This window comes from Mauremys mutica, chromosome 7 (genome assembly GCF_020497125.1).
Source record: "Mauremys mutica isolate MM-2020 ecotype Southern chromosome 7, ASM2049712v1, whole genome shotgun sequence".
NCBI classification, from domain to species: Eukaryota; Metazoa; Chordata; order Testudines; family Geoemydidae; genus Mauremys; species Mauremys mutica.
Genome location: NC_059078.1, coordinates 85,416,720 through 85,433,144, shown reverse-complemented (window position 1 = coordinate 85,433,144; position 16,425 = coordinate 85,416,720). Strand labels below are relative to the sequence as shown.

The 16,425-nt window shown below is 40.5% G+C and overlaps 1 protein-coding gene across 1 annotated transcript in view; it reads right to left on the bottom strand.

The window, feature by feature from the left end:
* TET1 (tet methylcytosine dioxygenase 1) overlaps positions 1-16,425 on the bottom strand; it is a 122,455-nt gene that overhangs the window by 99,302 nt on the left and 6,728 nt on the right. Inside the window, exon 2 of the mRNA XM_045024799.1 lies at positions 5,992-7,815. Within this exon, the coding sequence (XP_044880734.1) occupies positions 5,992-7,689 (1,698 nt within the window). The 5' untranslated portion in view covers positions 7,690-7,815. The remainder of the gene's footprint in view (positions 1-5,991; positions 7,816-16,425) is intronic.

Here is a 16,425-nt window from a genome sequence, read left to right as displayed (position 1 = left end):
GCTGCCGGTGGCCACGCGTTCCTTTGCGAACACCCCCGCCCCGCGTCCTGTGCTGGCTTGTGCCCTTGTGCTCAACACGCTGCTGAGGTTTTATTTTTCAGGGAGTCTGTCAGGAGCAGCTCTCAGCCCGCTTTGGCCCCAGGCAGGCCCCCTCTCGGCGCCCATCCGCTTTTATTCAGTACCTCCTCTGCTTCCACTTTGCTTTTAATACATGAGCTAATGAACAAAAACCGTCCCTGGATAGTTTAGGGAGAGAACTGAATTAAGTACTCTAGCAAACTAGTTTCCACGTGGATCCCAGCAACAAAAGGTTCCAGACATCTCTCATTAGATTTAACATAAATCTATTTTTTTCTTTTTAAAAAAGGGAATCAGGTATTGCACATAAACTAGGGCCTAGATCCAAAAGCCCCTGACTTCTAGAAAAGACTGTGATTGACCTCAGAGTGCTCTGGACCAGACTGGGTCTCATCAGGCCCAGTTTGACAATTACAATTTACTGTTTACTTAAAACTTCACTAAAGAATTTTCAGTAAATGTCTCTCAGCCAGAAAATTGGCTGTACATTTGTGTACTGCCTCTGGAAATAAAGGGAAATACACATCTGATGATAGTTGCCACAGAGAACTGCCCACATTTTGCATCTGCATTTGAATAACACAAATCCAAGTATATGCATGTCTAGCTACTTTATTGTGGGTGTAAATTAGGCAGCTACAGGTGTAAATATGGAGATTTGCACCAACAATCCTTTTTGAAATGTATCAGTTAAATTAGAGGTATTGTTGCTATTTGTTTATTGCATGATACTAGCTACTTGAACCCTAATTTGTTTTGATAGGACTGGGTGACATAAGGTATTCAAGTTTAATGTTATGTTAAAATACATGTGGTAAACCATATTAAAAATTATAAAGATGTACATATGCAGTGGTTTAATTCTAATACCCTCAGTTACCTAAGATTGTATGGTCCCGCCAAAAATGTATTTTCATTTGTTTAGAGCCAAGCGGTGTTAACTTTTTTAATTCAGGCAATCACCTTAATTTGTGTGTGTAGCAAGAAATAGAACTAAAAAGAGTGTAAGGTTAAGCAGGACCATCCTCCATCAGTTAAAAAAAGTTACCCACTATTATTAGAAGTAACATGTAAGATTATTCTAGCTGGGGGGGAAGCAAAATATACAATTTTCCCCTAGTTTATTAGCTGTGTGCGTTTGAGAGTTCTTGGTGTACAACAGGGGTCGGCAACCTTTCTGAAGTGCTGTGCCGAGTCTTCATTTATTCACTCTAATTTAAGGTTTCATGTGCCAGTAATACATTTAACGTTTTTAGAAGGTCTCTTTCTATAAGTCTATAATATATAACTAAATGATTGTTGTATGTAAAGTAAATAAGGTTTTTTAAATGTTTAAGAAGCTTCATTTAAAATTAAATTAAAATGTAGAGCCCCCCCGGACCGGTGGCCAGGACCTGGGCAATGCGAATGCCACTGAAAACCAGTTTGTGTGCCGCCTTCGGCATCCGTGCCATAGGTTGCCTAGCCCTGGTATACAATTAGTTTTGGGTTTCACTTTCCCCTGTTGTTTGTGTGGGTCTTTAACATAACAACAGGGAAAAAATGTTTTTTAACATAAAAAAATTGTAATTGACAAAAATGGCACAGAGGCTTAGAGGAAGGTTCAATGTTCAAACTATTTTTAAATCATTATTTGAAAATTATTAGATATCAAGGTCACAGCTTCTATTTAATGAATACCCCCTCATCTTCAACACTCAGTACCACAGAGAATACCAAACTAGTGTAAACTATAATTGTCTTGCATGTACACTGAATGCCAAATCAAAGCAAGTTACACAACTTTGTCACCTTGCCACTTGAGCGTGATCTGCAACTTATACAACCATATACAGCACTGCTGAATTTTCCCTCAAAGATCCTACAACATTTCCAAACGCAGACGTACACTGAGACTCAACAGCAATGAAACAAACTACTGAATGAAAGCAAATAACCTGTTTTGGTAGAGTATAGCTGTGAAATAACCCAAAATATCTATATTGCATGCTGAAATGATACAGCAATTTGTATTAGAATGAAAACAAGACAAAAATGTAAAAGGTACATATTCATAATAGTTAATAAAGTGTTTCTGTAACATTTATTGTGAGATTTGTTAAATATAAAACCTTTATTGTATTTTTAAAAGCTTAGCGCAGTATTTGTTAAATATAAAAAAATTATATACCTTTTATCCTATATATTTGAGATTCTTTCCTTTGTACTACCAACTCATAACAAAATGTTATGAATCCATCAAAATGAGGTGTATTACATAAAAACAATTGTGCTACACATACAATCTATGAACTAGAGCGCACAATGCTTTAACCAGATTTTCATGATGTCATGTCTCTGCAAAATCCATTACATTCCTCAAGGTAAAATATTCCTGAAAGTTTATGTGGATGTTATTTCAAAGAGATGTACGCGTGCCCAATATAGTTTTCAAATCTTATATCTCAATTATGTGCAAATTAATTGAAGTAAGAGAATAGTAACTAATATTGGCTCCAAATGTGAAATTGATTCTCTCTAGGTTGATTGTGCATGCATAACGGCACTCAGATTTTAGACCTCAGTCATGGACTCTACCAGCTGGGTCTTGTTGTCTCCAAAGGTAAATCCATATACAATCTTAAAAGTCGTCATTCCTTTGCGCTAAGCAAGGACAACTAACCCATGCTTTGTATCTTCAAAGACATATCCTGAAGTAATTCCATATGCAGACTTTCACAGATTTCAATGTGCATTTTGTGCATGGTAGAATGTAATTCTAGCACTTCGTCTAGTTGAAACTAGAAGGGAGAATCCTTCTTTCGAGAGGAAACATCTTGCATAAAATGTAGTTTAAGGATGAGAACAGCTCATCCCCCGGCTCTCCAGTAAATCACCTCAAAAAAATACTAACATTCCACCTACATGAGGCACAGACCTATGACTCCTTGCAACCAGCAATCTACTGCAACTAGCCTGATTCCCTTCTTTTAAAAAAATATATTATTTTACTTTCTACACCCTGGACAGAGTCCTAAGGCATTTCCCAATTCCCTTCCACTTGAAAAACAAAACCTTCTCACAGAGCAGTCTTAAACCTTGCCAGCCAGGGATTCCCTTCTGAGCAGCTAACACTTCTATCTTATCTGAAAAGTAACCTTTGAGCATTGCAAGACACTGCTACCCCTCCCCCACTGCCCTCCTGGGGACTCAGCACCTCTACACTACACTCCTAGACCCTGCCAGATATTTATATTTCAGAAATACTGTTCAATTTCTTTCAATTTCTCAGACAATTCTGTGTTATTCCAGGATTTGTTGTTTACAAATATTCAAAGTAAGAGTCTCTGTATTTCATTCAAATATATAACTTTACAAGAAAGTATCCAATGGTGTGTTCCCAAAGGGCAGGAGTACACATTTTGCTCAACCCAATCTTCTAAAACTTTACAAAGTGAAAAGTATTTCTTGCCATCTACTTGAAGAGGCAAGGAGGCCTTTTGGGTTGTAGTTTTAAAACAGTTGGATATGCACAGTATAAAATATACCCCTTTTTTTCTAAAAGTACACCAGAAAATGAAACTGCTGGAGCAGAGGAACATAAAGGGGATATAATTAAGAAGGCTTAAAGAAAAAGAGGTGAAGAAGCAAAGCAGGAATACAAAGGGAAGGTCAGACTATGCAAAAAGAAAATAAAAGAAAAGCATGTTTAGCCTGGAAAAAAAGATTGACAGAAAAGCTGGAATTCATCCTTTCCTTGACCCTGCCTCTGCTAAAATCCTTTTTCATGCCTTAATTACCTTATTATCTCATCTCCTGCAATGTTCTCTTTTAAGGTCTTCCTAAGTCCATACTCATTAAAAATAAGGAAGAGCATAATGTTGCTGCTACATTACTCTTTTGCTGTAGGAAGCACGGAGTTTCCCCATACTCCATTCTCTTCACTGGCTTGTTATTCATTGATTTTCAAATCAAATTCTAAATTGGCCTTGCCTCAATTTGTTTATTCCTTTTTTAAGTTCTCAGAAGGGGTCATGTGACACACACATAGTAAACCTCATTCACAGTGAACCCTGAGGCCAGCTATTTAATTTTTTTTATCCCCCACTCCAACATTATACAAAAACCACACACACATCACATCCATCCACTGGTGTAAGGATTTTCTGCCTACTTGCCTACTCTGAAGAAATGGAACTCACGTATCTGTAAATCTTGTAGGTTGTGGGGTGGAGACATACAATAGAAGTTTTCCCAAGGCACTGTCATCTATCCTAAACTCATGCTTGATGCAAGAGTCAAAACTGGCTTTACCTTACCTTTCTGCCTCCTCCAACTTTGGGGCTGGCCAGAGGTGGAATTGGTCACCACCACAAGTAGAGTAACTTCAGGCCTGCTTTAACGTACACCAACTGGAACAGTTCTCTAGTGACTATACTACAGCCCAGGAAAAACTGTAAGTATCCCCTCCTTTCCCCTACACCAGGGATGGGGGGGCAGTAACATGGCATAAAGCTATCTATGTCAAATTTATACCAGCAGAGCATTCTACATCAAGGGAATCCTCAACTTCCCTTTAGGGTTGGTTTAAAAGTCCTTTCACATCATTCCAGCAACACAAAGGGACCTTAGCAGGATCTGAAAATGTGGCCCAGAGATTTTATTGTCTCTCACTTTTTATTTTTTTCCTCTCTCTTTTTACACTGAGAAAAAACAAGTGAAAGGTGGTATTTTCCCCCAACAAAACAATACATTGTTTAGAATTTTGTTTGTTGAAACATTAAAAATGTAATGAAAAAATCAAATATACATATTTTAAATTTTTCACAAAATAAAAACTTACCTGTTTTTAATCAGCTATACTTATGCGGTACAGAGGAGATGAAGGTGGGTATCCGCGGACCATTTTTAGCAGGGCTCTAGTGATGGGATCAGCTGATGGGGGCAGGATGCTAGTGGGCAGAGGATAGATTGGGAGCAGATGACTGGAGAGACTAGGTGGGAGTAGTGAGATCATGTATTAGAGTCAGGATTGATAAGAGACAGATAATTCATGGGGCTAGGGGAGGAGAGGAAGTTCAGGGGACAAAAGATGGATAGATTAAGGCAGTTCAATTGTGAGGAAGGATGGAACAGGGGGATGAAGAGAAAAAGAGATTGAGAGCCTCCAGAAACAGCAGAAGGCTTTAAGGATGTTTGGGGAGTGCAGAACAGAAACTTGTGAGAGGGAAGAACAAGACAACAGACCATTGGGACTGAAAGAGCATAGAAGGAACAGAACAGGGAACAGAGAGGAGATTGGGGGTATAAAGAATATATGAGCAGGATGAGGTCTGAGACCAGGCTGAGTAACCAGGAATGAGTGAGATGCACGAAACAAAGGGACAGGCAATTAGAAAGGAGGAGAGATTTAGAGGGAGAATGCAAATAGAATATGGAGCCGGGAGGGGGGGGGGAGGGTTGTTGTAGTTTTGTTCGTATTTTATTTATTACCAACCAGTTTTTCTAGAATTCCAAATACAGAGCAAGCTACCCCCATCCTAAAATCCAGACATTTGCACCTGGTATTTCACAATGTGGTGAGGGATGATCCAGCCCACCTCAAACCCTCTTCTTAAATCATTATTGCTCTCTCTGGCCCCTGATTAGTTTAACTGTCTCTGGGCCTACTTTTCCACATTGCAAATCTGGTCATATTGGCCAGCAGACTAAAAGTTATGCCCACCTCTAGTTATATGAATGCATGTGGTATGAGCAATAGAAACACTAGCTCACTCTAATCTTCAAGGCTTATAATTGGAGAATAAATTAAATTGTTATGGTTAAATTTGATCTAATATGTTGTCCAAATCTACACAATAACTAATACTTTTAAGAATTTTATAAATGGACCTCAAATCTTACAAAGGTGTATTGTTTCTGTTTCTTGCTTACCTCAAAAGGTAGCATTATTGGCGGTGGCGGCTTTTTCAGTTCTTCACATTTTCGCTTTTTACATATCCGGTGACTAGTTTTGCGTTTCCTGCAACAGCTGCATTCCTCACAATTAGTTTTCCGCAGACAAGGTTCACATACCCCACACCGTCTTCGTTTCTTTTTTTCTAACATAGGGAGCAAAGATGAATATGAGAGAGGGTAACTGTAAACTGGGTTTGTAAAGGAGGATGGTTCTAAAGCCTCAGTGGAACCGATGCTATTGCTCTTGCTGTCCTGAACAGAGTTCAAATTTATTCCAACACTTCCTGATTGTGATGAAGAATCTTTATACCGCAGTTTTGAATCAGTTGGTGAATGTACATTTATCTCTCTGTCAGAGGTAAGAGTGGAGCTTCCTGTGTTTGAGGACAACCCTGAAACAGAGCCTTCAGAGGAATGTCCAGTATTTTCTTTGAAGACTGCAGTTGTTGTAGAGACTAAGGCTACTATGCTTTTTTCTATGTTTGATGATGAAATAGGGACATAACCTGAGTCCAGAACTAAAGTTTCTTTACCAATGTAATTAACAGGTTGCTGCACTGCAAGATGAACTGGTTCACAAACTGTGACCACATTTTTTGTATCAGATTCTGAATCATCTCTTTTACAGCACAAGTCAGAATTTGAGTCAGGTTCTTTATTAACAGGCACCAAATCCAAGTTGGTTTTTATATGGGATCCAACAAACGAGCCCAAATCTTCTAAATATATGATAGAATTTGATTCAGTGGTAACTAAAGAGTCAGAATTTGAATCGGGTTCTTTATTAGCAGGCTTCAAATTTAAGTTCATCTTTACATGGGATTCTGCAAATGAGACTGAATCTTCTAAATGGTCTTTTGTATTTAATTCAGAGGTGATTATAGAGTCAGAATGAAAAGGTGCGGGAACAAGCTCAGAATTCTGAGCAAAACTTTCATCTGAGCTACCTGTATTGATCTTACTTGATGTCCACCCACAGGGCGGCTCTTCACACTCATACTCCTCCTCTGATACTTCTGGATTGTAAATGCTTGGTAGACTCTTTGAAGTGGAGACACTTGATTCAGGTCTCCCTATCTTTTTGTCTTGACTATCACATTTAATGGAGGGCTCAATGTCTGTATCACATAGAATGAGAGGGGTTAATTCATTTTGTGCTGAATCTTGTTTCGAAACCCCTTCAGCAGCTTCAACTTTTTTTTCTTCCAATATAGTAAGGGTTTCTTGTTCATACTTGTCCCTTTTTTCTAATCTTTTCTGTGCTGTAACTTTCTTGGTTTTTGTAATTACTGCAGTTTGGGACAGTCTGTGGGAGAATGATCGGCTACGAAGAGACATTGCAAAGCCATTGACGTTTAAAGAATCCTGGTTATGAAAGAGAATATTATCTGTTTTCTCCATATTTATCCAAGATGTTCCAGATAAAGCTCTAGTTACACTACTCCTGAGAAATCTAACTGATGAGCTCAAAGGTGGTTTCTTTTCTTGTTGCTTTTTCTTTACATCATTTTTTTCTTGCATTGACTTTTTGCATTTTCCAGAACTCACAGCCTTTTTGGAATTCTTCTTGGCTTTCTTTTTCACTTGGCTGGATTTCTTTTTGCCTTCACTAGTTTTCCTTTTGCCTAACTCTTCCTTTTTGACTAATCTGGAAGGTCTGGCGTGGTGAGCCATGTCTATCAAATAGTTGATATGTAAAAGGAGTAGTGGAAAAAATCATGGGCTCTTGAAGGAATTTTTCACTTCCGTAGAAAATTGCATACTCTTATTGCTGTTCTCTGTCATAATACAGAGTTGAATCTGAAATAAAAAAAAGTTTAAGATTTTTTTAATTTAATCATAAAAGTCTGTATATCAATATTATATAAAAGTCTCAGTTAAAGCTAAATATTTAAAACACGGAGGCAAAAATAGGAATATTTTAGTTTTATCATATTAACGTCTTATTAATATAGCACCCTTTTAATTTGCATATCTTCTATAGTCCTTTCAAAGTGGGCATCTTGCTAAAATGGACAAAGAGCAAAAGACCAAGGAAACTTCACACTTTGCTGACTCATTATTTGTACACAAATATATAAAAGAAGCCTGAGTTCACTTCAATTTGTTTCAGGTTAATTAACAGCCCTCCTCCCCCATATGATTCAGGACAAGAGCGTGCCTGGTTACATGTGGCTGCACAGAGGGTTAAGACCTACCTCCACAAGGCCATGTAGGACCTACTCTTATCATGCCTTAGGAACAGATCACTTGATACACACATCTGCCCATCCCAAAAAAGCAGCCAGAGAGAGCTAGTGCTTCTCCGCCCACATGCTGGCCAGTAGACTTGGCCAGGTGAAAGGTGAGGGAAGTAACCTGTATCCTAGAAAGGGGTATTCAAAGTTACTTTTCCTCCCCCTGAGCCAGAAAAAAGCAGGAGAGGAACTGGGATTCTGAGTCACAATTCCTTCTGGGATGGTGTGACTACATATTGCACCATATTCAGCACTAAACCTAAAGCACACAATCTTGCTGTCAGTGTTACATAAATACGTTATGTAGGTAGTGGTCACTTCTCCACAGACGTTAAGGTTGTTGCCACCAATATTCAATATAAGGCTTATCCTGCCTTCCCAATCTCCCATAACTTTTAAGTTTAAGGAATTCATGGTCTGAAGTTTTCCGTAATAAATGCATGTCTGATTCTTAGATCAGAATTGTTTAGGGGACAGAGTCAATATATATCTATGTTTTTATCGGGCTGTCAAGCGATTAAAAAATTAATTGCAATTAATCGCGCAATTAAAAAAATTAATCGTGATTAGTCGCACTGTTAAACAATAATAGAATAGCATTTATTTAAATATTTTGGGGTATTTTCTACATTTTCAGATATATTGATTTCAATTACAGCACAGAATACAAAATGTACAGTGCCCACTTTATATTTATTTTTTATTACAAGTATTTGCACTGTAAAAAAAACAAAAGAAATAGTATTTTTTTCAAATCACCTAATACGAGTACTATATTGCAATCTTTTTATCATAAAAGTTGAACTTACAAATGTAGACTTATGTACAAAAAACTGCATTCAAAAACAAAACAATGTAAAATTTTAGAGCTTGCAACTCCACTCAGTCCTACTTCTTGTTCAGCCAATCGCTCAGACAAACAAGTTTGTTTACATTTGCAGGAGATAATGCTGCCCGTTTCTTGTTTACAATTCCACCTGAAAGTGAGAACAGGCGTTCTCATGGCACTGTTGTAGCCGGCATCCCAAGATATTTACATGCCAGATGCACTAAAGATTCATATGTCCCTTCATGTTTCAACCACCATTCCAGTAGACATGCGTCCATGCTGATGACGGGTTCTGCTTGATAACAATCCAAAACAGTGCAGACCGACGCATGTTCCTTTTTCATTATCTGAGTCAGATGCCACCAGCAGAAGGTTGGTTTTCTTTTTTGGTGGTTTGGGTTCTGTAGTTTCCACATCGGAGTGTTGCTCTTTTAAGACTTCTGAAAGCATGCTCCACCCCTCATCCCTCTCAGATTTTGGAAGACATTTCAGATTTTTAAACCTTGAGTCGAGTGCTGTAGCTTTCTTTAGAAATCTCACATTGGTACCTTCTTTGCATTTTGTGAAATCTGCAGTGGAAGTATTCTTAAAATGAATAAAATGTGCTGGGTCATCATCCAAGACTGCTATAACATGAAATATTTGGCAGAATATGGATAAAACAGAGTAGACGACATACAATTTCCCCCCAATGAGTTCAATCACAAATTTAATTATTTTTTTTTAACAAGCGTCATCAGCATGGAAGCATGTCCTCTGGAATGGTGGCTGAAGCATGAAGGGGCATACAAATGTTTAGCATATCTGGCATGTAAATACCTTGCAATGCCAGCTACAAAAGTGCCACGCCTGTTCTCACTTTCTGGTGACATATTGTAAATAAGAAGAGGGCAGAATTATCTCCTGTAAATGTAAACAAACTTGTTTCTCTCGGCAATTGGCTGAACAAGAAGTAGGACTGAATGGACTTGTAGGCTCTGAAGTTTTTGAGTGCTAAATTTAATTTAAAAAAATAGAAATTAAATAAAAAAACCTTTATTATATGAACATTAAGGTTAAGTTAAACTCAGAGAGGCAGTGGTATGAAGAATAGGGAACTTGTCAGGAGACCTGGATTCTTTCCCTACTCTGCCACGAACTTGCTACATGACCTTTGGCAAGTCACTTCGCTTCTCTGTCTTTCTGTTTTCCCTCCTGCCCTTTGTCTGTATTATCTATTTAGACTAATTTTGGGGGGACAGGGATTGTCTCTTCCTATAGGTTTCAACAGTGCCTTGCACACCCAGAGCTACTGTAATGCAAATGTTGCTAAGAGCAATTCAAAAGACGACATCTTTAAACTAGAGCTGTCAATTAATTGCAGTTAAAGCCTGCTATTAACTGAAAACAAAATTAACTCTTATTAAAAAATTAATTAATTTTTTAACTGCATTAATCACATACCTCTGAGTGAGGTATTGGCTGCAGAGGGACCGGACAGCCTCTGGTCAGGTGCAAATCTGCCTCCAGAGGGTGAGAAGAGAAGAGGAAGTGGTTCCTATCCCGGCTCTGATGGAGAGGTAGGGATCCTGATCCCGCCATGCCCCAATACCCCCAGCCTGCCCCTCATTCTAGGAACCAACCCACTCCACTCTCCCCACACCATGTCCCATTGCCCCCAGCCAGCCCCTCGCTCCGGGGACCGACCCCTCCCCCCGGCACTATGCCTCATTGCCCCCAGCTGACCCATCGCTCCGGGAGGTACCCCATAGAGAATAGGGGCCTGCGAGCTCAGCCTCCCTGAACCAGCCTCTCCTCCCCTGCCACATGCTGAGTCCCTGAGATAAAAATCTACCCTCCCTTGCAAACAAGGGCTCCCTCAGCTGAAGGGAGTCCACCAGTGTTTAATTCAGCCCCGGCACCTCTAGACTTGGAAGTTCATAGCCCCAGCAGCTCTGGGCTTGCTCCATCAGTTATGAATGTAAAAATATTGCTTGATCCCCAGCACCTAATTGCTTGATCCCCAATACCTCTTTCATTACAAATTAAGTCCACCTAGCTCAGTAAAAGGAGGCAATCCTGGTGAGCCCAGTAACAGAAACCACCCTTACAGAAGCAAGACACCTCCCTCACTCCTCCTGCACAAGTCATTGCTAGCTCCCCATCCCCAATCCTCCCTGAACACTGAATGCAGATTTCTAAGATTAAACTCTCTTCCTCTTCAGGCAGGAGGTGAGCCTGGCAAGCTCAGAAACCCAACCCAAGAAGAGCAGCATCAAGAATTCACCCTTCCCCTGCACAACTCATATCACTCCCATCTCCAAAATATTGACTTTCTGAGATCAAAATATCTTACACCTTCAATAAGCCAAAACGCCTCTAAAAGGAGGAACAAGAACTAGGACTGAGTGGACTTGCAGGCTCTAAAGTTTTACATTGTTTTGAGTGCACTTATGTAAAAATAAAAACAAAAAATAATTCTACATTTGTAAATTCAACTTTAATGATAAAAAGATTGCACTCCAGTACTTGTATGATGTGAATTGAAATGCTATTTCTTTTCTTTTTTTACAGTGCAAATATTTGTAATAAAAATAATATAAAGTGAGCACTGTATACTTTGTATTGTGTTGTAATTGAAATCGATATATTTGAAAATGTACAGAACATCCAAACATATTTAAATACATGGTATTCTATTAATGTTTAACAATGCAAATAAAACTTTGATTAATCCCAATTAATTTGTTTAATGGCTTGGCAGCCCTACTTTAAACCCATTCTTTTAAAAAAATCTCAACTATATAGTGTGGAAATGACAAGTTAAGATTACTTAAACAGTGCTGACACCACCTTAGCATTTAGTTAATGGACATAGACTATTAAACAGAAACATCCCAATGAGCAACCAAATATACTCAACTCTGCCCTTGTAAAAGAACGTACACAATTTCTACAAAGTCTAAATAAACGTTATCTATTCATCACATAGTTCTGTCTTAGAACGGTACATAAAAACTGTAATAACTTATTCTTATGTATACAATGGTTTTAAAATGCCTGGTTTTTCATACTACCTTACACAATCCACAATAATCAAATATATGTTTACACTTCAAGAGTACTTGTATCATCTATGTAATACAAATGTAGAGGGTTTTATTTTTGTGATAATCAGTGACTTTCAACCTTTTTTCATCTGCAGATGGGGTGCTGGAACAATTTTTATAGTGGGAGTGCTGTGAAACATTGAATCAAACTGTAAATCCTGGATATAATGAAAACTACTTCAAGCCAAGGGGTGCGATAGCACCCCTAGTTCCAGCACCTATGTTTGTGGACCCCTAAAATTTTTCGCAGATGCCTTAGACACAATCTGCAGACCCCAAGTTGAGAACCCATCTCCACGGTATATAAACACATCCAAATATCAGTCTTTTACTGATAAAATAGTTCTATGTACACGTAATGAAACAAACATAATGAAACAAATTTACCATATGAACATAGGCTAAACATATCTCAAATCATAAAAATATGTCCACTACATTAAAACAGAAACCATTCCTGTCATAGCAAGCCATTAAACATGATGCTAGAATAAATAATATACACATATGCTCAATTACCCACATCTTATGTTAAAAAGGCATATAAGCAGTCCAGGACCCAACAAAATTAGAACACTACCATTGCCTTCAGTGAAAGTTGGTTCAGACCCTGAAATAGCAACACAAATCCAGAGTTGGAGTTGAGGTTGTTTGAATGCTGGTGATAGAGAATTTTTGTTGTTTGACTGCATGATCTGTTTCAAGACTTAAGTCAGAATTGCTTACATCAGCAGATCCCAAAGCATGGTCAATGAAGCACTTGCAAGTAGTTTGCAGAAGGCTAGCTAATTAATCTCAAGGTGCTGGTCTCCCCTAGTTTCCAACTGCTTTTGCAAGCCTCCAGGCTATTATTTTCAATGAAGAGCCCAGACTCATAGAAGCAGTTTGAAACAAGGAGCAGGCAGCATGTCTGTTGCCCTTAGCGGCCAGTGCGCTACACAGTAGTAGTAAAAGAAATACAAGCTACTTTCAGGGACCTGAGTTATCAGCCTCTAGTGTGAGAGGGATGTTCAGGGGGGAAGAGAACCAGCAGGAACTAAGTCCAGTGAAGCAAGGGAGAAGGAAACTGAACAGAAAAGGAGCATGTACGAGGGGAGAGGACTGAACAAGATGTAAGTATGTGCCGGGGTGCTGGACCAACTTTTATAGTGGGGGTGCTGAGAGCCATTGAACCAAACTGTAAACCCTGTATATGATAGAAACCACTTCAAGCCAGTAGGTGTGGCAGCACCCCGAGCTCCAGCACCCAAGAGTAGGTGAATGAGGAGGAGACCAGGCAACACATAACCTTTTTCAGAGGATCACTGGGCAACAGAGAGGAACAGAAGAGTGGGGGAGGGGGAGAGATAAAAGAGCAAAAGTAGACAGTGTCTGAATTTTGAAAAATTCAGTGAATCTCATATTTAAGACATTGAAAATGTATGAACAGTTTTCCATAAAAGCAGTGTCTGTAGTTTTCACAGGGATGTTATGAGATCCTGAAAGGTGGGACATAGTCTCCAAGATAATCGCTCTATTAAAAGGTATTCCACACTTTAAAAAAGTTTGAGTTCTGGTTTATATAACTTAAACATTAAAAAGTATGGACATTACAAGCTTAACAGTAAACTTAGGCTGGCCAGCTCTACAGAGTTTGATCCTCCTATAAGTCTACAGGGAAAGCTATAGAGGAAGAAATATTTCATTCATCTACAAAGTATTTATTCATCTACGGAGGAAGTAGTATTTATTATTATTTACCCCCTTCTAAGGCCTGGTCTACACTTAAAAACTTTACCTGCATAGCTGTGTTAGTAAGGGATCTGATTTTTACTGATATAGTTATACCAGTACAAGCCCTAGTCTAGATGCAGTTCCACTGATATAAGCATTCTTTCACTGCTATATCAGTCTACAGAGGGGTGGGATTTCGGGTTTGCTGCTTTCATGATGACAGCAAAGATAAAGTGGCAAAATGTTTAAGTACAGACAAGGCCTAAGTGGCTGCCTACCCCATTCCTCTGCAACCAATCAAAGCTGGCTGGATATATTGAAGGGACTGCCTGATACCACAGCATGTGTAGTAACCAATACCCCACACACATACATGCTGTTTGTTTTTTTAAAAGAGCTGCAAGAATTCCCTTCCCCCTTACAGCCAGCTACTTCGGACTAACTCTGCATCTCCTCCTCCCCCCACCCCCACTAGTGTAGAATGTGAGAGAGGACTCCAGGGTTAACTTTCTGAGGGCTGGAGGGGTAAAGTGAAGATCTCAATTTATCTCCCTTGCTGCAGCTGCTCAGTGGGGGAGGCTCAGACTACTGTTTTGCACTCATGCACACCCCAATCACCACTTCAAGAGAGTTCAGGCTAGATACTCCATAATTTTGCATGGGACCAAGGCAGGAAGATTTCAGTCTGTTCCTCTCTGCAAAGATTCTGCTGAGGAAGGAGATAAAAGCCAAGAGACTCACACCTCTTTCATTTCTTGAAGGCAAACAAGGGAAGAGAATAAGATTCTAAAAATAAAAGATCATGGAAAAAAGGCTTAAAATGCCCACAGTAGGGAGTAGGGGACAGAAGGTGAAATGCTGCAGGTTTGATGTGGGGAAAGAGTTAAATGGTGGAAGAGAGGGGAAAATTATTAAATGCTGGGATGGGAAGGAGAACAGAATGAGAAGTGAGGGGTGGGGGAATTCAGGGATGAAATGTTTGGGTGAGGAACATAAAGAGAGAGCAGAGGATTAAATGTTGTGTGGAGAGGAGGTGAGATGATAAAATAGTGGGGGAGGAAGAAGCAAACACAAACAATGGGATGGTCAGTAAAAAGTGATGAGCTGGGGAGTAGAAGTTGTCTATCTGGGAAAGAGCAAGCCAGAAGTAATTGATATTTCTGAACAGAAGTGGACTTGAATTGTTAGAAGGGGTACGTTGGGACAAGTGGAGAATGGATTGGGAACGGAGGAACACATCCAAGACTGGACTGTGAAGGACAACAAAGGGAGAATGAATGGCTTGGGTACCAGAAAAGGAGAGGTATGGACATGGAAGGCAGTGAGTGGCTTTTGGGGAAACACAGCAAATGGATTTTAGAGTTGTGTGTGGTGGAGTGAGTGAGGGGTGGACGAACGAGGGAGAGACTTGGAAGCATACAAAGTTACAGATTACCCTTTCTTGCGTGTTTCAACACACACACACAAACAACTCCACATACCCTAAAATCACAAGCGCTACCATCCACACACACTTTTTTCCTAACAATTTATCCTTTTCCTTGTAGTTTGTAATATGAAGAAGGGAGAGATTGAAAGAGGAACAACAAGTAATGGGGACGGGAACATTACATACTCTCATGCAAGAGGAGAGGAATTAGAAATTTCTGCCCCACTAGGACTGCCTACACCCACTTCCTAGGATTGGCAGGTGTCCAGTTTTCAATTGGAACGCCAGGTCAGGACGCCTGGCGTCTCTGGTCAGCACAGCTAACCGGGCTGTTAAAAATCCAGTTGACGGGGCTGGCAGGCTCCTTACCTGGCTCTGTGTGGCTCATGGAAGTGGCAACATATCCCTCTGGCTCCCAGGTGCAGGGGCAGTCAGGAGGGCGCTGCATGCTGCCCCCGCCTCATGCACCGGCTCTGCAGCTCCCATTGGCCAGGAACCACAGCCAATGGGAGCTGCGGGGGCAGCGCCTGTGTGCGGAGGCAGCATGGCACGTGCACCACGCAGAGCCACCTGGCTGCCCCTATGCCTAGGAGCCGAGGAACATGTTGCCACTTCCAGGGAGCTGCCCAAGGTAAGCGCTGCCAAGAGCCCAAACCCCCTCCAATACTCCAAGCCCCTGCCCAACCCTGAGCCCACTCACACCCTGAACCCCTCATTTCTGGCCCCACCCTGGAAACCACACCCCCAGCCCAGACCCCAGACCCTCCAACACCTTGCCTCATCCCGGAGCCTCCTCCCACACTCCGAACCTCTCAGCTTCACCCCCCAGCCCGGAGCCCCCTCCTGCACCCCAAACACCTCATCCCCAACCCCACCCCAGAGCCTGCCAAAGCCCTTACCCCCTCCTGTACCCCAGCCCGGTAAAAATGAGCAAGTGAGTGAGGGGAGGAGAGAGTGAGCAACAGAAGGAGGGGGGAATGGAGTGAGTGGGGGCGGGGCCTCAGAAAAGGCAGGGCCTCAGAGACAGGGCAGGGGCGGGGCAAGGGTGTTCAGTTTTGTGCAATTAGAAAGTTGACAACCCTACCACTTCCTGCTATCAGACCATTGGGAAAC